The sequence below is a fragment of the Perna viridis genome, chromosome 8 (genome assembly GCF_037379345.1).
Source record: "Perna viridis isolate PV_CMFRI_1.1 ecotype Kerala chromosome 8, ASM3737934v1, whole genome shotgun sequence".
Classification (NCBI taxonomy): Eukaryota; Metazoa; Mollusca; class Bivalvia; order Mytilida; family Mytilidae; genus Perna; species Perna viridis.
In genome coordinates, this window is record NC_142452.1 from 27,807,160 (window position 1) to 27,831,817 (window position 24,658).

Below are 24,658 nucleotides of genomic sequence, written 5' to 3' on the forward strand. Positions count from 1 at the left end.
ACTAAAATTAGTAATGCATGGCTGTGATTTCCTAGTGACCGGCTGTAGGAATTTCCAAATCGTAACTACCAGTTGTAAATGATGGGCATTTCTATACATTTTATGTTGGATAATAAAATTCTATAAAACTTTTAAAGTTTGGACAAACAGAGAAGACAAGCAATAGTTAGAATTGCAAACTAATTCTTGGTCTATTTATTAACAATTGACATTATTTCTATCTTACATCTACTCCACATGATTTTTCATTGATACATGTAGGAATTAATACACATTTGTACATATATGTAAATAAACTAAACTGGTCATTGTGCCCTGTACAAGTAATACAAATGTACACTCTCCCTTGCATAACTACTATTTATCCTGTCACATAATATGTGTCTGAACAAGGTTTAATTTAATATATATACATGTATCTTCATATGTAGACTGCTCTATTTAGGTTACAGACCACCAATTCAACCAATGAGCATTTGGAACGTACGCAAAAATAGTTCTACGCAGAAATTACCCCTGTTCCTCATAGTGCTGTGAAAATAGTTCTCATCTCATTTAAAAAATTTAAACAGTTTCTGAAAGGAAAAACATTTCTGTACATTTTATAGGCGCATTTTGCTTCTTGTGATGTGAAGCCTAATCTCCATAATGATTTCTAAATATACCCCTATCTTGTGAAAACACTGGGATTTCCCATGCTATTTATAGACACTTCACTTCCGGTGACCAGTACTGCACTGCAAGTCAGCTAACCCCACATGCCATTCAGAGGATTGTGAGCTGGCATATGTAGAATCATGCTGATATATAGTCCTCTGCAGGTTAAAGTTAAGGTAAAGTCCAGAGAAGCCATTGAATATTGTGAAATTAGCATAGAAGCCTATGGGAAGTGGAATTAGTGGTTTTTAGCCTCTACTGTTATTGGATGAATATATATATAATAAGGTTAAGATTACGTTTTGTAAAAATAAATTCATCTTTTCTGATAGTTTTCAAGCCTTTTCCTATTTTTTTTTACTTACATTTATTTCAAACAGTGAATGTGATTTTTAAAAACTTCAGGAAACACATGGATGTATGTACAGGTACGTGTATCTCCGTTGTTCCACTGTTGCTGTTGTCAAGAACCTACCTCGCCTAAAAAAATATAACTCCAAATGTATTATCCACATCAAAGCATAGCTTTTCCATGATAGGAAAGGCAATCATTGTCTTATTTGCAGCTGTCAGCTGTGTCTGAATTTTGTTTATGTTACATGATATGTGTAAAATATTCCCATCATCCATCGAGAACTGTAATAGGATACAAGAGCACAATTATTCGTAATGCATTTTCCATAGGGTCCCTATGTAGTTTGAAAATTAATTTCAACAAAACCACACAAATTAGCAGAAAATGGGTTTCAGTTCCTAAAACTAGAAAAGCATACTTTTTATTTGCACAAAAAAAAGTATATGGTCATGCGGCAAAAGTTGATCGAAATTTCAGTTGTTATGGACTCTTGAAAATTCAGCACAAAATACACTGGAAAAAAATGAAGCACCTAGATTTCATTTATGAGAAATCATTTCAACCCTATAACAAATTATTAATTATTACCAAAATAAAATCAATCATAAATGGGTAAGTTTTGAAATGAAAATAAATTTCAAGCCATATCCAACCAATCAGGTACCACCTTGTATTCAGTACTCAGTACCATGTTGGAGTAAAAAAGTTCCCAGTAGAATGTAAACAAATAATTGCGCATTTGTATCCTATCAAAACATGAAGCGGTTAAGAATCAGTACTCAAGTTCGCATTTATAAAGCACATCTTAACACAAGTACAGAAACCAAGTTAGGTGAAAATCCGTTAAAAGTTTAGTCGAGATATTCCCTTTTTAGGTTGGAGTGCGAGTTTGCGGCCAGTGCTGAAAATTTCCACAGAAAGCAAAAATCAAAAATTAAAAATGGAAAATTTCTTGTTAAAATATCTTAGAAATTATTCTCACTTATGTTTTCCAACACTTTAAGCAATACTCCTTTTATGCATGTACAAGTTGAAATCTAAATTTATTAAGGGTAGAATCTACCCTTTTAATAGTAAAAATACAAAAAAAATGGAAAAAAGGTTCAAAACTTTCTAAATTAAGTGAAATGAAGATCCACTTTCTAACTTTATCATGTAATTTTTAATCGTTGGTGATAAGAGGTACCAGAATGACAGCAACAAATTTTGCTTGTCATCATAATAACTATAGAAGAGCCATGAGATCATCAAATGGCATCTTTGAAGAATTTTATATGTTTGAAGGGGGGGCACCTGTTGTTTATCCTGTAAATAGTGCAAAGACTGAACTTTTCACATCAACCTGTACTGCAAAACAAGTGTATAAAATAAACTTGCATCAGAGCACATCAACACTTATCAATGCTAAATTAACAGAGTCAACATTTCAAATTTATAAAATGTCAGGATTCAAAAAAGGAAATAAATACACATTTAAATCTGGGAATTTACCTCACAAAAAAGCAAGGACTAAACTTTCAACAGTGAAAAGTGACTTAGAAACACCTAAATACATTAGACTTACAAGGAAAACTCATGAACTGGTTGTTAATGATCCATACACTGATCCTGAGGAGAAGGCAGAGCAGTCCAGTTGTGTGGCCAAGTTACTGCGACCAAATCTAAATCTGTTCCTGTTGCTAGGAAATCTAAGAAAGGAGCTAAAAAAAAAAAAGGTAGGACATGTAATAATAAATAACGTAATTAACTTACAATCAAACAGCTTATTAATGTAGATTAAAAAAAAAAAAAAAAACAATATATGCCATATGTGCACAATTTTCAAACTATTTAGTTTTTCCTTAAAACTTGCTAATTTATTTCCAAGAACACAAATTCTTGCACTTTGTATAGTAATTAACCTTTATTGAAGTTATAAAGTAGGAAAAAATCAACTAGATATCAGCCAAATGTACATAAATGCTCCATTAAAAAAAAATATTAAAATTAAGGGGGAGATAACTGTAAATTGCATTTGAATATAGAAATAACTTTAGTGTTAGTAGGACATAAAATATGGTTTCTTCTCTTATTTTCAGGTTGAATTCTGATTCCCACAGAGTGCTGTGCCTTTACAAGTCAGAAAACATGTGGAATTGCGCATTTAGAGAGCATATGATGAAAAGTCCAGACTGTGATGGTATTTTACTATACGATTTGGACAAAGAAGAAAAAAGAGGTTTCTCATCAAGATTTTGACTTATTTGCGCATCGTTTAAATACTTTTCGAAGATGTATACACAGTATGAGGAACTTGAAACCGGCAGACCGGGTAGAAAACCCTCAAAACTAACAACTGGTGTACTAGTTGGCCTGAGTCAGACTCCAATTTGTCCTACAAGCTTGTGCAAAATCTTTCTAAGTGGCAATATCTCAACTCCAGCAGCCTCTAGCCTGCAAAGAAGGACAAATAAAGTATATAAAAACATTGTACAAGTTGTAAAAAAGACATGAAAAGAAGAAGGGAAGAATTAGTTGAAATAAACCGCCTCCGAGGAAAGAAAAATCCAAGATGTATTAGTGTTCAAATGGATGGCATGTACAGCAACAGACCCAACCCAGGAATTGGACGCACACCGTTCCAACAAGCTAATCAGCTGAAAATGTAACAAAAAAACATAAAATTGTTAATTTGGTTGACAAAAATAAGCTCTGTTCAGAGCATTCTTCACTAGATATTGATTTTTGACTCAGGCCAACTCCAGTCTGAATGTACTGATGAATGCAGTGCTAATATTCCAATGGTGAAGAGCATTGGTGATGAATATGCATGGGCCAGGGAGTGCCTTGAAAACCTTTTAAAAGACAACATAGAAGTAGACTATTTAGTTACTGACCCAGACAGTTCAGCTTACAGAGCTGCAGTTGATTTGTATGAGAAGGGAAAATCAAAAACTGAGCCTCAGCATTTCATTGATACCAGGCATTTGTCGGTAAATATGCGGAAAAGTGTGGAAAAAGACAAAAGTCTCCTAAAAATCATGCCAGCACGGACACAAAAGCAATGCCAAAAGCTACTGAATAACTTTGCAACAGACTTAACTGAAAGGTGCAATTCTGAAGTTGCGGTATGTACTAAGCAATTCGGAGGAAATTTTAAAAGAGTTAAATCAAAGATGTCTCATACAGTTGATGCAGTTATACGGTGCTACATGGGAAAACATGACTTATGCAAGAAACATTCTTTTGTATGTGGCAAGAGTGAGTGGCTCAAGAAGAGAAGTCTACTACCAAAGACATTCAAAATCATGCATACCCATGAAAACATGGATTTTATTCGTATCGCAGTAAATAAGTGCCTCGGACCAAAAGCACTTGAGAAGACCAGGCTTAATATGAACACTAACTTTGTCGAGGGTGTGAATCGTAGCATAAGGCGTTCCTTACCTTCAAATGTAATGTACAAAAAGAACTATTCTGGAAGGGCACACTCAGCCATCCATAGTGTAAATCTTGGTCCAGGTGAATCCATCCTTGAGTTGTGTAGTGCCTTACACTGTGACATTCCAGTTGGGAGTACAGCTTACCAGGCTCTAAAAAGTGTGCAGAAATTAGACATTTTACAAAAGCAGCATAAGCAAACAATGGAATACAAGAAATATAGAGGTGAAAAACGTGAAAAACTGTACAAACTCAGGGATGTCATTAGAAGCCAGCAGCCGGCAAAAATCGCCGCCTACTCTTTCAAACGTCGCCGGCTACTTTCGTACCCCACAAAAATAAAATTCATGAAATATTCTTCAAGACCCTCTTTATATAATATACTGACAATATTCATCCACAAATATTAAAGATTGCACTTGAATGACGCATCGGTGTGACTTTAATGTATTGTTCGATTGCTAAAATAAATAGTCCGCGTTTTTTCCCTGTTTCTAAATATAGACTTTCTTATTTTTATTGAACTTAAAATACTTCGTTTCCGGTCAGCAAAAAGCAACATGTCGGGCCGTAAAAGGTCAAAGCCTGTGACACAGGGACAATCATCTATCTGTAGTTTTTTGTCACCAGGGCCAGCTAAGGCCAAAAAGACTGACAGTGACAATGGTAGATATAAATTAACAATCATATTATTGATGATATTTAATATCTTATTTTAATTCGATAAAATACTAGCAAGGTCATTGGGTATGACAAGTGCCATTTTTGTCAAAACAAAATTTTCAACAAGATTGGATCGATTGATGGTTCAAGCGTGTAATGAGAGAAAAGATTGATATGGGAGTGGTTAATTATGCTAGTTAGCAAAACAATTTAGAAAAAAAAAAAATAATTAAAAGCTGAAATTATTTATAATTACTTTGTTGTCACTTGTCTTAAGTGGAAAAAAGAAGGGTCTATGCAATGGGGAACTTTTCAATAATAAACAATTTGTTAAAAATTTTAAAAAAATATCACATTTTTTAGGCTTAACAAACAGAAACTTGTATAAAAATTGTAATCTTATTGTCCTGTACAATGGCCCAGGAGAGCCCTAGAATGCAGGATATTGCACCATTTACCCCAGAGCTTACGGGGGCCGCTTGCGGCCCCCGGACCCCCTGCCATAATGGGCGGGTTCGCCACCTACTTTATCTAATTAGCCAGCTACTTAAAAACTTAGTGACATCACTGAAACTGTATGAAAAATTAAGTGAAATTATTGCGTATGAGAAAAACTCGCTACTGAAAAGTGAAAAAGAACAGAAACCTTCTTCTCGAAACAAACACACAGACCATTCCTACAGTGTAAAAAAAAGAAAAGGAGAATTTCTGTTAGAAAATAGTTTTATATTAATAAAATGAAATATTAAACAATATGGTTTGTGTGATTTTGAGCAGAGGCCTTGACTTTTGCAGTGAATTCTCTCCTGGTTAAACTCATGTTGTTATATGGCTATGTGGTCTGGCTTGACACACAGTTTCTCATGGCAGATATGGCTGCACTCTTTGTCATTAAAAGATTTTTGAAAATCATCCCTTGTGATCCTATGCCTTATCATGTAGGAAAGCCTGTGTGCAGTCTCCCTTTTGCCCTCTCGATCAGGCCATTTCACTACTAGGACCCCATAACCTGACTTGGACTTCCGTGCCCCTATCCATTCAATGCATCCCTTCTCATTGCCCATTAAAATAGCCTTTTTGAAAAACTTTTTCTCAATATCAGCCCAAAAAGCATCAATTTTGAAAAAAAAAAAGAATGATCAAAGTCACCACAGAGTTTGCAGGAAAGCTAAGCACCAAAAAACAGTGATGAAGAAAAAAAGTGAATGTGATAGTACACATTCTCTATAGGATACAAGAGCGCAATTATTAGTCATGCATTTTCCATAGGGTACCTATGTAGTTTGAAAATTAATTTCATGTAGTGTATGAACCACAACATATCAATGCAAGTATGATGGCATTCGATTGTTTTCTTGTAAAAAAAATGCCATCCCTTTAATACTGTCCTGTCATTCTGACATCTGGAAAATCAATGAAGCGTTCTTCTCCTTAGCAAAAAATCCCTATCACTATCAGTATCTTAACACCCTTGCGTTTTAATATTGCCTAGAGAAAAAGAGGCAATGGAAATTAAGATAACCATAATCCATATTGGAGGGCTTGGCCTCAGGTCACCAAGAGGCTTATCTCTAAATCAATCCTTTAGCTAATATGGTCCACATACAAAATTAGTCCATATTTCCTCTGACCCTGCAACTCTCCTCTTTTTCATTTGGATATTGATATGTAGGGTTGGGTCAGAACGATGTGTTATACAAAAAATTGGAGATTCAGCGGTACCACAGAGTACAGCCCTTCAACCGCTTGCAATGACTTTCAAGTTGAAATTGTGCATGTCACACCTACCTAGTTCGTGGATCGTTATGGTGTATCCATCTGCACCATGAAAACTGATTTATTCAACGGGTCATAGTTTTCCTTTCCTCTTTTGTCTACCCAGACTTGACTTTTTATGAGCAACTCCGCAGGTGTTTCTAGAAAAGCAGAGGACGCTTACCCTACCGGTGCACCTGGTCCATGCTCCCAATTTTTAGTGGAGTCCGAGTTTTTCACTTGCTTTTGTTACTTAGTATGTATGATTTTAGTTACTCTATCAGTGTGAGAAACCATTTTTCCCCAACTTGCCATTCTGGCTAGTGGAATATTGATCTTGCTAGTCAAATATAAATTCAACTACCCACATTTTCTTTTTTTTTTTCTGTACTATCATCTTTTTTCTCTTGGATTTGACTATCTCCTGTCTTTCTGCAACTATCTTTTCATTTGTTTTTAAATTTATCAAAAACTTTTCCATTTTCGAATATACCCTCCCATTTAAGTTTTTCAAGTACTTTACAGTAACAAAATAAGTACTCCATTTCTTGTTCATTTTTATTTTAGCAATAAACAACTAATTTGCAAGGTAACAAATCTTAAATTACCAAGATAATTTCGTTTAAATACTAATACGAGATCAGGACCGTCGCCTAGGTTTTGGCGCATCCCATTTACCAGAAATTAAAATGGCAGATCGTAAACAATGCTTTACAAGTCAATAAAATTGTGCATATCATGCCAAAATTCACTTGAAATATTCAAGCTAAACTTCTTAAAATGAAGGGAACATATTTATAATGTATGATGTTAAGGGATGTTTTACTAAGTAACCTGTTGGCTGGTTAACTTTCCTTGGACCTTGCCAATCAATTGATGGTCGCCAAATTGACGAGTGTAAGCAAATGAGAACTCGCCAAAATACACATCTACTCGTATTTGGCGAGCGGTTGTTTTCCACACTGCTCTATGTTCTTTGTTGTGAATGTCTGTTTTCCATATCTAGTCTTTGTCCCTAGATTACATTCTTTTTATTACCAATATAACCTTGGTTCCCTTGATTACTCTTTGATTCTGGAATCATTTTCCTCTATGCTAATACCAAATTAACTACAAGAATTACATTATGGAAGGAACAGAGCAGAAACGATTTTTAAGACTGGAATCTAACAGAATATTTCAAAATTCCACAGAAAACTCACGTGTGTACTACCCTTCCGTTCCAAAAGTAACATGCTCTCTTTTACGGTTCAAAAATTTTAAAACATTTTAAATGTCAACAAAACAGGGTCTCAAATGGAAAATGATCAAAACTTCAAAAAAAAAGGTAATTTTTGTAGCAAATTTGGTATCAGCATACAGGAAAATGATCCTGGAATCAAACTAGGTAGATATGACATGCACAATTTCAACTTGATTCTTGAAAGTTGTTACAAATACAAGCAGTTGAAGGGCGGTACTCCGCGGTACCGCTGTTTCTCCAACTTTTTGTATGGCACATCATTCTGACCCCAACCCGACATATCAATATCCAAATAAAAAGAAGAGGGTTGCAGTGTCAGAGGAAATTTGGACCAATACAAAATGACCTGAAATGTTTTTAAAATGGACGTCCTTGTTTTGAATGTAGGTTAGTGAGGTCTTACCGCTGATGAATCTGCGAGAGCAGTGTACATTTTGTAAGTCAGCAAAAATTACACTATGACGATTTCAAAAGTTGTACAGAGCTTATATTTCCTGTTTGATTTATCGACTTTAAATAAGGTTTACTTGACTTGATTACCTGCCTGTACTGCCATTACACATTCAAATCGTCTCGGGTCTTAATTATCCTCAATTATGAAAAGGTCCGATAAATTCCTTATAGCAAAAGGATGGTTACCTGTTTGGAATGACTTATGTTCGGATAACAGTCAGAAAAAAAAAAACGCATATGGGTGTGGCTATCGTTCGAGGTTCTGTTGTGGAACATTCAAGTCCCAAATAATCGTAGAATTTTTCATGAGAAAATTTTGCTCTTCAATCCTTTGAATAAGTGTCTTTCTTTATTAAAATGGTGGTAAAATCTCAACGAAAATGCTGCTGTTGATAATGTATTACACTTACCCTAAAAATGAACCTCTTTTCCTGGTTCCCCCAACATATCCATGTTTCAAAACAACTTTTTTCACTTGAGTATTATATAATAAGGGCGAAATTTGATGGGGAGAATTTTTTTTTCATCAAATTAAACTTAAAATACAACTGACCAATCGATTGACCAGCAAAAAATTACATTATATAACCTCCGATATTAAAAAAATGCCTCATAACTTAATCAATATTTTCGACCAAACAAATTCTACTAACGTCGGAAAATATCGTATTCGCCCAAAACGGCCAGGGCGCATATATATATATATATATATATATATATAGAAAGGTCTGACAAATTCCCAGCAATGTTAGAACTGTCAAATTTGCGATGCAAATTTATGGTCGTTCCTTCCGCGGGACTCGAACTCGTACCGCTGTGGCATCTATGGCAACACCGCCTGCACATAGTCCAGCACCCTAGACCACTCGGCCAGCTAGGCTATATGAAAATATAGCTTTCGCTGGCCGGGTCATTTCTCCTCGTAGGATTAATCTAGGGCTGTAACTAAGTACACGATGTATGGTAGTACGAGACAGCTCATTTAGATGTTATTATGTAGGATAGAGGATCAAAGTAATGATGCATGTCACAACAAATCAATATTATATAACGTCTCAGAATGTGACGACTCTATTCGCTACTCTGCTCCATCGGATCACATTGATACAGGGAAGATATGTAAACGTATAGAAAGGTCTGAAAAATTCTCAACGATGTTCGAACTATCAAATTTGCGATGCATTTATGGGACTGTATCGAGACCAGTTTGAAACTAGAGAACGCTTTATAAGCCTTTTGCTTCTAAAAGAATGGAATATCTTGAAATCCTAACGATATGGAGACAATGAACGACACGTCAAATTGGTCAGCATTATGAGCGTTGTCCCATCGGAAAGCATTACAGGTAGTCTTTTTATTATATCGTAAGTTGAACGAACAAATGTTCATGTCCTTTGAATGGCCCTACCAAACCATTCGTTCATTACATAATCATTAAGGAGATATCTGCGCAAAACTGCTGTATGCCCTTTGTTCTTTTTTAGTAACGACGGCATTGTTGCTTAATAAGAGGCTCCCAGGAGCCTGTATCGCTCACCTGGTTAAATTTTGTCTTTCAAGGGCAATAAATTTAACAAGAAGTCGTCCAACATTTTTGACTCATGAAGACTGTGGTAGGACTTATGATAAGAATCATTTCAGCTATTGAAAGTTTCTTTCTAACTATTATAGTTTAAAACAAAGAAAAGAACAAGTCATTTTTCACCTTTCAAGGCCGATAACCCTTACAATGAGTCTGCTGACAACTCTGATCCCTGAACACTTTTGTAGGCCTTATGATAAGGACCATATCAGCATTTCAAAGAATTTGGCTAAATCTATCCTTTTTGGAAATATAATAACGCCTTTGTTTTATTTTTAGTTACGGTTAAAATATCCCCACAACTGTTATATGCAGGATATCCCAAGGAACATTCATACCAAGTTTTGTTTCAATGGGTCAAGTAGTGTGAGAAGAGAAGATTTTTTTAAAAAATAACATTAACAAGAGTCTTCTAAGAACCTGAATGGCTCACCTGGTTGAATTTTACCTTTCTAATTAATAGTTTTTAAGTTATTGGCTGAAAAATAAAAATCTTGCAATGGCAATAAATCTTACATGGTGTCATCTAACAACTTTTATCCCTAGGACTTTTCACCACAACAGTTCTATGTAGGATTTCCTAAGGAACATTCCTAACAAGTTTGGTTGCAATTGGTCAGGTAGTGTCAGAGAAGGAGAGTTTTGAAAAATTGTTAACGACGACGACGACGGACGCCAAATGAGTTAAAATGCATACCTCGTGTAAAACATATTAATGAAAATATAGACCAACTGCCAGTTGATCATTTAAATGTTGCAAAGATTAACATGAATATCAAATATTGTGAAAAAAAACTTACTGTCATTTTCTAGTTTTCATTGCAATCATCCTAGATGTTCTTATAATAGTACTCCTCTCTTGTCGGATTCAAGAGAGTCAAATCATATCGCTTATCAGAACAAGATAATAAATCATTCCCCATTTCAGAAAATTCAGCCATAAAAAGCTACACCATATGTTAAAACATAGACGGTACCGTAAACACAAAAACAAAAACAAAAAACGAACATACCGCAAAACAGTGACATCAATATTTTGATGAGATGATATTTCTAGACATTTTGAGTATATTTCTGTCATGGAGTTTGACAAATTATTTTTCAAAAAGAAATGGAAAACACCAAATATGTTGACATTCTATGGACAGGTTATTCCAAATTTAATGTTCTCTTTGCATTTTGCTCGGTCGCTTTCCTACTCTATCATATTATAGCATTAATGTAAGTACAAACAGCATACGTCATAACTATGTGGATTATGGTAATGAAGGAAAAAAAACAGATGAAACCTTTATAAAGAAAATAAATGTCATGATCAAGTTCATTTATATTTTGTTTTTTGAACTGAAAATGGTATCGTTGGAATTTCCACAATAACATTATCACTTGCAAAATCATTAAAATTTTGAACTTACTAAAGTTTATGATAAAAATGTCATTTTTCCATATAATACTAATTTCAATACTAATAACTATCTCAATATCACCTATCGATCCTAAGGGTTGCAGCGCTGATATCATGACCTAAGGCTGATAATGATTATGATATGCAAAATTCCATGTCAAAATCGATATATTGTAACATGCTACGTATATTTTTAAGTATTACGTGCAAATTATTAAGAGATCTGGTTCTAAGGTAGTACTTTCCAGGAAATTTATTTTCATATCGTCTTGTTTTACTTAAATGTAAATAATAATTTGATTTGGTGTATGATTAATTTATACGATTTTCACAAAGGATATCGATGACAGCATAAACGTATAAATAGATTGATAGACAATGGATTGGAAATGATATATTACTGCTGTTACACAAAATTGTCAAAGAACGCGTGAAAAGACCATGCAACAGTAATGCGTGCTCTCCGGTATGTTTTTTTTTCTAATCCATTCGCATTTGCATCTCCACAATTGTCCAAAACCTCGGAAATATATTCTGAAATTATTCTATTAAATGATATGTGTATTTATAACCAAATGCTCCCATACACGTTTGACTGTTAGCTTCAATTAAACGTTTAGTTGACGCGAAGTCTGATTTTCTGCTAATCTACCCGTATGTTTTGTCCATTTACATTCACTGATATTAGTAACACATAGATATGTATGCTGATTTACAGTTTACAAAAGCCCGCTCTCCAAACTCAGAACAAAATGTTTCTGTGTGATTTGTTTTAAATAAGTACCTCCTTATGGAGTTTTTATGTCACAACTTATACGTTATGCAAAAGCTAGTCAAAACTACGCCGACCATTTGTACCGTGCTAGGCATCTTACAATAAGGCTTCTGGAACTGGGTTATGTTGATAAAATATTAAAGTGGTCACTTCCAAAGTTTTATTGTCGTGAGATCTTTATTGTGTCTATCCCTGACGTGATGTTTTATGTTCAACTCGGTTACTAATAAAGCAAAGGACGCTTACCCTACAAGTGCGCCTGGTACATACTCCAAGTTTTTTTTAATGGATGCCGAGCTATCCATTTACTCATGTTTCTTTTTACGGTTTTTTTCAAGCCAGATGAAAACTTACCTTGGTTCTACTAAATACATAGTGGTTAATGTTTATCAATTACTCAAATGAAAGAAATGTGTTGTGGTCTTTGTCCCTGGATTACATTCACTTGATTACAGCTATAACATTGGTTCCCTTGATTACTTTCAGAATATTGAAACCTAGATTTACAAATTCAATGCATATAATACATTTTCCTTCCTTGGTAGCTTTCTTGTTTATTGTCACATTCAAACTGGATTACATGGGTTCTTAAAGCCTTTCCTCTAAATAAAAACATTCGGTTTTAAATCTAAATGTGTATTGCTTCTATTGTAATTAAGAAAGGTGAATATTACCATAGCTATTATCTTTGCAAATTTACTTGATATCCATTAACTTTTTTTATTTTATAAAATATGTTTGCTAATAATAATAGTAATACAAATTATAATGATTAATTTTTTCCCCTATCTTTTTCATTGTCGTTACAAGACAGATTATATATTACAAAAGTGAGTAAATGCTCCAGACATAGTAACGTCAGGTTATAATTTTGTGTAGAAGATATAAAAGTTATACAAAAACGTATAGTCACTGGAAATATGTAATTTCTATAATATTACACGACAAATAAAGAATCTTTAGCACACACGGGAAAAGTGAGAAACTTCTTTGTATTCAATTACGTGACAGATTAATTTTGCATTGTAAGTCAAAGTGGCTTATTTTCATTATTTCGTAAAGACAGTGGTATGTGCATACTTGGTTGTTGCTCGTGTCATTTCGTTAATCTGTAAATAAAGAACCTTTTCAAAATGAACGGGTAAAATACAGAAAAAATGGTGGAGGTACCTAACCATGAATACAAATATAATTAATTTTACCTGTAGTCTTTACAATTTGTTTTTACATCTCTTTTATTCAAAGCTGATCCTCCTTTAACCATTTTGTTGAAAAGCGTCAAGTCAACTTCAAGCACTGATTCCAAATCTTCAGGATTTTTATTTAGGTCATCACACTTTAAGTCTTGAATGAGAGATTTTGCATAAGCGTCGAGTGGACGCTGCAAATTTGACGATGTCTCATTCAAGCTTGTTCCATTTTCTATTAGAATTCTGACTATATCATCCCTATTCTTTTCTGAAACAAGAATAAATAAAAATGTTTGAGAAAATGGGAGTTTAAAATCCTGAATAATTGACTTCCGGTCGATTTAATTATAAGGCATTATGCAAAGTACACTTAAGTATCCAATACGTGCCAAGTTGATGATGGAAAAAAACGTTCATTTTGTCTTTAAAATGGTCAGTTGAAAAGATTATTTCAAAGATATTATATGATAAGATAGCTGCTTATTATCATTTCTTGTTGAATGTTTGAAAGTGTTAAACTGAATGCCCCTTATCAATAATAGCTATAGCACGAAACGACCTTGAAGTCAAACTTGTCTATGTAATCTTTCATAACTTTAATGTTTTAAAGAGTAATCAAGGGAACCAAGATTATAGCGGTAATCAAAAGAATGTAATCCAGGGACGAAGACCAGAAATGGAAATCAGACATACACAACAAAGAACATAAAGTAACTAAAATCATACATACAAAGTAACAAAAGCAAATGAGCAACTCGGACTCCGGGGTCCGGGATAGACAAACGAGGAAAAGAAAACTATGACCTGTTGAATAAATCAGTTTTCATGGTGCAGATGGATACACCATAACGATCCACGAGTTCGTGATGACGACCATAAAACTCCGGTAGTGATGACTTCAATCTAGTAGCAACATAACCCTGTTCCAGAAGCCTATTTGTTAGAGTTTTAGCGCGATACAAAAAGTCTTCGTAGTTTCGGAAAGCTCTTGCATAACGTATAAGTTGTGATATGAACACTCCATACGCAGGAGCCGAAGGGATGTTGCCACAGATGAGAGGAAAGTTGACAATTTTGAATAAAAAGTCATCACGTTTGTCGTAAAGTTTAGTCAATAATTCTCCTTTACCATCGATTTCTAAGTGTAGGTCAAGATATGAAGCTGACTTCAAAGTCTCTGTAGTATCATTTCTTTCAAGTTCTTTGGGGTAGATGACGAAGGAAAGGTCAAAAATTCTATTTGTTTTTTTTTTATTCAAAGTCAAATGAATTTAGAAGTTGGTCCGTCTTAGGAAGCGGTGTTAATTATATAGGAGTCATAAAAAAAACTTTATTTACAAGTGTGCTAAATGAACGCAGCGTGATTTATCGTGTAATTGATTTAAACGAGTAATCCATTCGAAACTTTCCCATAAAAAGACATAAATATACTGTGTGTCATAATAAATTTGCATATTGATATTTTTCTTGACCCTGATTTTAACTTTTGATAAAAGTTGAGTCTTTGCAGAAGTCAAATTAGAAATAGAATTAAACAAAAAAGATATCAATGCCTACAAATATTACAGGTAAATTCATAGAAAGATGGATTAAAAGCCAAATAACAGCTAATCTGTAGAAGAAAATCAGAGTACCCTTACTGTATCGGAACACCTGGTCAATACTCCCAGCTTTTGGTTGAGTCCGGGTTGCCTTTATTCCTTCGGTTTGATTTAGTTTTTGGTTTTTTTTGTTTTGTTTTGTTTTTGATTTGTTTTATTTTTTGGTTTTTTTTTTATTTCGTTTCTTTGTTTTTTGTACGTATTATTTTGGTTATTAAATGCTCTTTGTTGTGTGTGTCAAGGTTGACATTGCTTGTTAGCAGATTATTATAATGGTAATGTGAAAACATGTCACTACAGTACGAGTTGATACAACAAACATTACAAAGGGTACGAAAATATCCAGAACAGGTGTGTGTAAATCAAAAAAGAGAATATTATAGAAACTCTCTTTTCACTTAACTATTTCACAGTCTTTCAGTATGCATTTTCACTTTTAACAGCAATGCACCTATATCATAGTTTTTTGCCATTGATGCAGCAGATTAATCGGATAATTTACTGCAGTTAAGTAATTTACTGCAGTTAAGTAAAATATCATAAAATTGTCACTGACATCCTGGTTTTCATAATTCCTTGTTTGAGAAAAAAATTATTTACGACTGCAGTCAATTAATTTTTATTTCATATTCAACACAGCAATATAAAGGAACGCGATTTGAACTAAACAGCTTATCTAGGTATTGAATACTCAATTTCTTATCATTACCTTGTTCGCATGCATGGAAAAGAACACTTTTTGTGGACGTTCCTGTATTGACATTGGCATTAACTTCACACAACCGTCGAACTACATTTGTCATTCCCTTCTTTATTGCTGTGATCAGACAGGGTTCATTGTTTGTGGAAGCATTTGGATCTGCTCCTTTGTTTATTAACATGAGAAGGAATGATTCAAAATCTTCTCTTTTACTGAGATAATAATTGCTAATAGCCAACGCTAAACATGTCCTCGGAGATGCACTTGCATTTACCAGAATCCTACCAATTACCAAATCTTTACCTGTAACATTTAGTTTAAATAAAATGGAAATCATACCAAAATATAAAATTATATATAATAAATAGATATAAGATATCAAAATGAAACCTAAAACAAGTATTTATTTCATGTGATTGAAGAAAATGAAAAGAGTTAAATGTCGACCTCTCTGAGTGAGGGAACGAATAAAAGAACAGAAGTATTTTTCTGTAGTTGATTGTGTTTGCACAATAAGGCTTGCTACACTATGTTAACTTATAAACACTTTTGCTTGATAATTTAAAGGTAGCATTTTTGTACATAGGACCAAAAACGAAAATGCGTTGTATCCTTTTTGCGCGTGTTTTGTCCTTTTGGTGCTCTAATGTTGTACAGTTTATTGTATGTGAAATATCCCGTTTTTTCCCTTTGTACAAGGAATTCCATATTACTATTTTCTAACTGATGAAATATTTAATAACAAAAGAGAACCGATCAAAATAATGAAGATAGAATAAACTAGAAAATTTGTGAAAAAGTTCCCTTAGTGATACCAGGATCAGCTACGGAAAAGATCTAGAGGAAAGCCGCTAAAGTGGGGAAAAACAGGAAGTGCACAATGACATCTATTCATATGGAAGACGATTTTCCCTTTCAACAGTTGACAAGACAATGTTTCTCATCGTGATAACCCATAAAGACATTCAAGGATAAATAAAATAGAAGACGCACCACTGTATTATGTGATGAATAAGGTGAGACTATTTCATTGAATTTTATTCAGCTATTTTTAGAGTTTTTTAAATAGACAAGGAGACGGACAGCATAATCACAATATAACCTTTGTTTCATTTCCTTTTGTTACTTTGTATGTATGATTTTAGTTACGTTATGTTCTTTGTTGTGTATGTCTGTTTTCCATGTCTGGTCTTTGTCCCTGGATTACATTCTTTTGATTACCGCTATAATCTTGGTTCCCTTGATTACTCTTTCATTGTCGATAAATATTGGGATTACTTTTGACTGCTTCGTTGGAAAGACACTGGCTCAAAAGTCATGCTGACCGAGGTTGAATATTTGAAGTCGGTCGACACATAGGTTCTGTAACGGCATTCAAAAATTCGGTCAACGTGGAATCATTAAGTCGAGCCTAAACTACCCTATGAGCAAAACAAAGGTGGACCAATGTTGGTATTTGATGTCCAATTAACGATAGCTGCGTCTTTCAACCTAACATGGTCCAACATACAAAGATAAAGCTTATCGATCACGATAAGTGAAAACGTACTTCTGATCTTGCAATATGAATACCTTTTTCACAAAATATATCTAGTGCTGATTGCTGATGATTGTTAAGCAAATTAACATCAGCATTGTTATGAATCAGCTCTTTTATAAACTTCGCGAGGTCACTTGATTCAAAATACTGCTTATCAACTGCCAACATCAATGGAGTCCTTCCAGCTTTATCTTGTGAATTTATATCAATACCGTTTTGAAGTAAGTAAAGTGTTGTCTTAAGGCTCTTATCTACAACAAAGAAAATAAAGTTGCATCTGTTATTCGCGTAAATACAAATGTTCTAGAGGACGCTTACCCTACCGGTGCACCTGGTCCAGGCTCCCAGTTTTTAGTGGAGTCCGAGTTGCTCATTTGCTTTTGTTGCTTTGTATGTATGATTTTGGTTGCTTTATGTTCTTTGTTGTGTATGTCTGTTTTCCATGTCTGGTCTTTGTCCCTGGATTACATTCTTTTGATTACCGCTATAACCTTGGTTCCCTTGATTACTCTTTCTATATGAACAAAACAGAATTTAAAAACAATATCTATTCGCTGATAAAGATTCTTTTCAGTTTACTTTTTTCCTTAAAATCGGACCTTTATCATTTTTTTCATTGCGATTTTTACGGTGTTGCGTATTTTAGCGAAGACATTACTTTTTCAGAAGTACAGTTAAATTATTGTATATTTTTAAAATACATACCATTTAATGCCCTGCAAAAATCAAAAACAATATGAAGAGCACATTGTTTGTTATCGTTTTTTGCATTAATGGATGCACCATTTTTCAGTAGAACTTCTATTGTTCTGATATCATTATGTTTGACGGCGCAATGTAGAGGAATGCCATTTGGGCTATATTGGCTCGGATCAGCGCCTTTTTTAAGGAGCAGTTTTACTAAACTGAGACGCAAGTCTGGATTCTGATTTTCTGCATTTTCAATTGCCAAATATAGGATGTCATCTCCATAAACTTCATGAAAATTCGTTTCGTCATTATTATCGAAGAGTCGATCCACAATCCTTAGTATTTTGTCATTTTCTGGAAATTTAAATACAAAGGACACATAAAAAAAACATCAATATAATGTCAACTTAAGATTTCCGTGTATTTTCCAGGTATTCTTTTAAAAATTACAACCATTGTGTACTTCCTGTATGTCAGGTAATTGTGTGAGACATGAATTAGCACTGCGACGACAATTATGTCTATTTGTCTGTGATTTGCGGTACGAAAAATACCAACGAACTAACTTTAGATTAAGCCGTTTACCGCTGCAAGGTTCAAATACTTTTGGAAACCAGTTATTAATAATACAATTTTCAGTAATTTAAAGACCATTCAGATACGACTTAACTTCAATTTTGTCGACTAAAAATAATAGTATTTCAATTCATCAATCCTGAGTTTGAAATGTAAACATTCTCTATAAATACACGATAACGTTTTGATTGTTTAGAAATTCGAGTAACAAGAAGTGCGGTGGTGATCGTATTCACTAATGGAATATGTTTTGAAATCTTACCCCAGAAAATTGAAAGCAATTTATGATTTTCCAACCTTATTTTATGTTAAGGTATTGATGTCTGTTTTTCAATAGCTTGAATAATTTTGTATTGTTTTCATCTTCAAAAGCGTAAATATACCACCAAACCTCCTTCAAAACTTTTAACTTGATACATCAAATCTACCCCCAAAGAACTTGAGATAAAGGATACTACAAACACTGTGAAGTCAGCCTTATATCTTGACCTACACTTAGAAATCGATAGTAAAGGAAAACTATTGACTAAACGTGATAACTTTTCATTCAGAATTGTCAACTTTTCTTTCATCTGTGGCAACATCCCTTCAGCACCTGCGTATGGAGTGTTCATATCACAACACATACGTTATGCCAGAGCTTGCCGAAACTACGCAGACTTTTTGTATCGCGCCAGAATTCTAACAAATAGGCTTCTGGAACAGGCTTATGATGCAACACAATTGAAGTCATTACTACAGAAGTTTTATGATCGTCATCATGAACTCGTGGATTGTTAGGGTGTATCTATGAAAACTAATATGTTCAACGTATCATAGTTTTTCGTCTACCCTGGACTTGAATTTGTATGAGCAACTCGGTGGGTGCTTCTAGAAGAGCAGAGGACGCTTACCCTACCGGTGCACCTGGTCCATGCTCCCAGTTGTAGTGGAGTCCGAGTTGCTCATTGCTCATTTGCTTTTGTTACTTTGTATGTATGATTTTAGTTATTGTATGACTGTTTTCAATATCTGGTCACTGTCCCTGGATTACATTCTTTTGATTACCGCAATAACCTTGGTTCCCTTGATTACTCTTTCATTTGTGAACAGGTGTTTTACTATCGGTAGCGGTAGGTGCTTTATGATAACAGCAAGCTTGCAGATCAGTTAAAGATATCCATGTCCTTGATATTAATGTTTTAAAGTACTTACGATTTTCTAAGGCAACGTGTAAGGGTAATTTGTCTTTTTTATTCTTTGCCGTAGGACACAGTCCTGATTTTAATAATATGCCAACTGTTGAAGAGAGCCCATGTTTAACAGCTTCATGGAGTGGATAAATTTCATCTTTATCTGTTGAGCCTAAAGCACCTTCCGATACAAGGCATTGTACCACTTTACTGATTTTCTTGTCCGGAGCTTGACTCTTTAGCAAAGTCATTAACGGACAGTCCCCGTCGCTGTTTTTCAAATATGCCAAGACTCCCACCTGCCTTTTTAAAATCTATCACAAACTGTATTGCGTCGTCAACTGACATCGATTCTATTTCAAAATTCAAAATAACTACAGTTTTCTTTACGAACAAATTCGTGATTGAAAAATATATTTCATTGAAGACGGCATTTTTTTCTGTATCTAAATTATGTTTTATACTTTTGCTTCCTGAAAATATATATACGTGCGTAAAGTATTGAAAAAGAAAGAAGAGCTTGGATATATCAATTTAGGTAAATTGTATTTGTAGAATGCTTCTTGAAGACAATTTCTTTATTCCTATTTGTCATAATTGTTTTCTTTTTGAATTGTTTTAAATAAGGGTAATAACAAAATTACCGAAAAAAATCTGACAAAATAGATATTACACCACCGATTAGATTCCTGACTTGGTTCCGAATTTCAAACGAAATAGTGGGTTAAATCTACGATTTACAGCGCTCTTAACCTCCCTTTTAAGTGGCGGCGTAAATATATATTGTAAACGAATTTATTTTCGGGACTACTTTATTTTGTGTTTTTCTGTCGTTGGCTAATTTTGCAAAAATGTTTTTTTTTCTCTTTTTTAATAAAATAAAAAAAACTTTAACATATTAAGATAGTGCTTAATTATGCTTTTTCGAGACTTCATTTTAAAGATAATACTACGTTCGCGAAAGTCACAAAAATTAGTTGGTTTACAGTAGGTTGTGATTAAATAGCATTTGCATTCTACTGTGTCATAATCCGTATATCAGCGGTCAATTCAACACAAGGAACAATTACAAGAAAAACAATCATTACTCATTATTTCAGAAGAAAATGAGTCTTTTTTTTTCAACCAAAAATATCTAAAAAAAGAATTTGGTAAGAGACATATTGAGACGAATTTCCTCATACCCCTGATTCAGGAGTGTGTGACGCAGATAAAAGTATTCGACTTTCTTTTTGGGACTCCATTACTTCTATAGCTAAATACATACCCTTTTTCCAACAAGTGTGTAAGACTGTATTGTTTCGATATCCGAACAACTGGTTGACATTTGTAACATGTGGTAGTAAAGCCTTCATAACGCTGAATTCTCCATTTTCTGAAGATGTCTGAAATGTTTTTGTAATAACATCTTTGCTAGGCACACCCAAACTCGTAACAAACCGAATTATAACGCATTTTAATAAATTATCATCTGTTGAGTGTCTGTTCGGGTAATAGCGGTAGCTGTTGTAAGTGCTGAATGCAAGATCAACAGCCGTTTTGCCATTTTCATCCGGGATGAATAAATTTGGTTTGAATTCCCATAATGCTTCAAATATGCCAAGTGCATTAAAATCGTGTTCTCTGAAAAGGATAATACAATCAACGTTCACATTTTGATGTCATCTTTTAATATTGAGTTAAATATTGGTATTACAAATACAGTTTGACATAATAAGTTTACTGTATTTGATTAAATAATATTAATACATATACAACAACAGTGTAACACTATTTAAAGATGAGAACTCGTAAACAAAAATCTATATCTTTGTTTCGTTTTGTTTTGTTTTGCCTTTTTTCATACATTTAGTTTTCATTTTTTTGTAAATATTCTATTTTCTGGAATAAATTGAAATTATTTTCTGCATATGTCAAGAAACATCTTATGGCCTAATTAAACAGGTTTACCGTAAAACAGTATTGTCTGTTCTATAAAATGTCTCTGACTTAATTATTATTTAGCAGTTAAACAATATCAAAGTTGGAATACCTTTCCCAAATGTGTAGAGTTAAGAAATTAATAATGCGTTTATGTTTCCAAATCATCTTTTAAATATTCCGAGGTAGTTATTGTTGAAATGATGATTATTTTGATTTGTTCAACGTGTGATAGTTTTCCTCTTTCGTCTACCCCGGACTTGACTGTTTATAAGCAACTCAGCGGATGTTTCTAGAAAAGCAGAGGACGCTTACCCTACCGGTGCACCTGGACCATGCTCCCAGTTTAAGTGGAATGCACATTGCTCTTTTGCTTTTGTTACTTTGTATGTATGATTTTAGTTACTTAATGTTCTTTGATGTGTATGTCTGTTGTCCATGTCTGGTCTTTGTTCCTGGATTACATTAATTTGATTACCGCTTTAACCTTGGTTCCCTTGATTACTCTTTCTTTCATACACAATATTTGAGTGTGATGGACATGTTTTTCAACAGATGATAGGCACTCCAAAGGAACCAAATTGTCCTCCGATACTCCTTAACCTGCTTTTTTTTCACTTATACGTGGTTTAATATATAGCAAATTTTATTCAACAAAAATTGTCCAGAGCGGATATTATATCATACGAAAGCAATACTACACTTTGCCTTGAATAATAATCACAAATATAAATGCAGTATCCTTTTTGTTATACAGTAGACAATATTTTAGAGTCCTTGTTTGCTTGCATAGATACAATGCTTTATTTTTTTCAAGTTTTTCTTATATTGAAAAAAAATAAATTTGCACAAGGCTAATTCAGTATACAGCTTAATTCTGAATTGTTTTCCATTCAGACATTCATTCTAAAAATATCTTTTGATTAACATTAATGTCATCTATTTAATATCGATCAAACAGTTTCAATAACAAATGCATTTTGGAAAGATCATTATACGTTATTTTGTGTTGACACTTGACACATGCAATAGTATCCGAGTCAATTTTAAATGACATCGATTCTTTTCAAAATAATGTTTTACAGCTTTCATGCAAATGATATATAGCACAGTCGTTTTCTGGGCTTTTCTATTGCATTTACAAGCAAATATGTATCTATATATAGTTAAAGTAAAGATATGCTTTATATTTACACTTACAATATCCAATAATTACACACAAAAAACAGGTACAAACCTAAATCCTTTCACAAGAACGAAAACGTTTAATGATAAAATGTCCCTCAGTTATGGCGCTTTCATTTCTTTCTTAACAACCCAAGGTATATGACAATAAGAATTTGACAATAAACCGATTATGTTATGTTTGCTTTCTAAAAATGTTTTTAAACTAAAATTAGACATTTAAAATATTAGAATTTCTAGTAGGCTTTTGTAATGCAACGAAACCTGTCTAAACCGAATCTCTTTCGGACTTAAAATTTTGTTTGGTTTGGAAAGGGACATGTTTTCGGTTTGTTCAGGGTATAGATTAGACAGGGCTCACTCTAATTGTAAGAAAATCTGCCTCAGTTAATAATGTAAAATGTTAAAATATATCAAACTTAAACATTTGAAGTTTTATATATGCACCAATAATAATAAAAATTTCAAACAAATTAGTTACCCTTCTATAATATGGTGAAGTGCCGTTTTCCCCATTTTACCAATGTGGTTAACATCTTGTTTCCTTTCAAGTAACATCTGTACGACTTTTAATGATCTGATTTTAGTGAAATGTATCAAAGGTGAATCTGTTTGTTTTACAGTTGTATTGATTTTCAGTTTCGAATCTGACAATAGTTGTACTGCTATTTTTTCCAACACATCTGTCAAAGGTGCACATTTACATGTTACCCACATTAGAAAAGCATTCACAAAATCTTCCTGGAATAAGTCTTGTCTTTCTTGCCAAACTTCCAATAAGACGTTTAAGATTTTTATTCCATTAGGTATGTCTACATTTGGATAAAGATAGTGTAATATTATGAAATGTAGCACCATGAATATCAAAAATAATTATGCAATTTCTAGTGATTTAACAAATATGCAGCACATATTATTGCTGTCTGCAAATAGTACAATTACTGTGAAAGTGCTATTGTTCATGAAGTACCAAGTTTCGTGGTTTCTGTGGGTAACCACATAACTTTATTCTAATCGAAGAGAAGAATCACATGTTATACTGAAAACCTCAAAAGCACGAATTCAAGAATCCACGAACTAGTCTTTCTTCACTAAACAACGAAAATTGGTATCCACGAATTAAAGTAATTTTGATAAAAAAAATAATCCATTGTTGCTTAGCTTTTGAATATGGTCTTGCAGACATAAGAAAGAGCAGCCGGTCTTAATTGCCTGAATTAAAAGCCCCAGATAGAACTGTTTTGTAAACAGTAAATAACAGCTTTTTTTTCGGAACTGTACCTACCTAAACCCAAACATTTTTCCAAAGCTTGCGTCCTATATCCTCCATCAACGGCCGCATTGGGGCAAGCAGTAATCATTAGTCTGACAGTTTCTATCTGACCGCGGTCTATTGCCATTAGAAGAGGAAAATCACAAGACTGTCCTTTAAGATTGATACAAACTTTATACTGCAGAAGTAATCTTAAAATTTCAGAATAATTTCCTGACCGAATACTATTGTGTTTCCCTGAAACAAAATTACAATTTAATTAATCATTCAAAGGAAGTTGTGAGATTCTATGTGACAAATGTTTTAACTTTTTTGGCTTATCTTGTCTCGAATTTCATCGATTCAAAAGTATCTATGCATGTACCAGTCATTTAAAATAATGAATTAAAGTTAAACTAACAGCTGTACCAGTAATTAAAAAAGGAATATAAAAATGAAATCTAATAACTTATTACAAGTTAAAGTATTTCATGAATTTTTAGATATGAGAAAGAATTTGGTTA

At 33.6% G+C, this 24,658-nt stretch overlaps 1 protein-coding gene and 2 long non-coding RNA genes across 7 annotated transcripts in view; all 3 read right to left on the bottom strand.

Moving 5' to 3' along the window:
- The window catches only part of LOC148610066 (uncharacterized), a 47,831-nt gene extending 46,815 nt beyond the window's left edge, over positions 1-1,016 (bottom strand). Inside the window, exon 1 of the long non-coding RNA XR_015914708.1 lies at positions 414-1,016. This is a non-coding gene — a long non-coding RNA (uncharacterized LOC148610066). The remainder of the gene's footprint in view (positions 1-413) is intronic.
- A 40-nt stretch (positions 1,017-1,056) lies between these two features.
- LOC148610067 (uncharacterized) lies at positions 1,057-8,870 on the bottom strand. Of its 4 annotated transcripts, none has more exons than XR_015914717.1 (5): positions 8,634-8,778; positions 4,439-4,584; positions 3,346-3,445; positions 2,577-2,712; positions 1,057-1,137 (listed from the first exon to the last, which is right to left on the bottom strand). It is a non-coding gene; the product is annotated as an uncharacterized LOC148610067 (long non-coding RNA). The 4 variants fall into 4 exon arrangements; XR_015914716.1 differs by having other exon boundaries at positions 3,275-3,445; positions 8,634-8,775; XR_015914718.1 differs by lacking the exon at positions 8,634-8,778 and adding an exon at positions 6,618-6,642 and having other exon boundaries at positions 3,275-3,445.
- A 6,938-nt stretch (positions 8,871-15,808) lies between these two features.
- The window catches only part of LOC148610068 (uncharacterized), a 33,700-nt gene continuing 24,850 nt past the window's right edge, over positions 15,809-24,658 (bottom strand). The window contains exons 13-19 of one of the 2 annotated variants that reach the window (XM_088542064.1): positions 24,168-24,392; positions 23,364-23,694; positions 21,045-21,400; positions 19,800-20,130; positions 18,045-18,383; positions 17,372-17,590; positions 15,809-16,102 (exon numbers count right to left, since the gene is read on the bottom strand). In XM_088542064.1, the coding sequence (XP_088398190.1) occupies positions 19,985-20,130; positions 21,045-21,400; positions 23,364-23,694; positions 24,168-24,392 (1,058 nt within the window). In that variant the 3' untranslated portion in view covers positions 15,809-16,102; positions 17,372-17,590; positions 18,045-18,383; positions 19,800-19,984. Of the gene's footprint in view, positions 16,103-17,371; positions 17,591-18,044; positions 18,384-19,799; positions 20,131-21,044; positions 21,401-23,363; positions 23,695-24,167; positions 24,393-24,658 lie in introns of those variants that run through there. The other variant, XM_088542065.1, reaches the window with a different exon arrangement.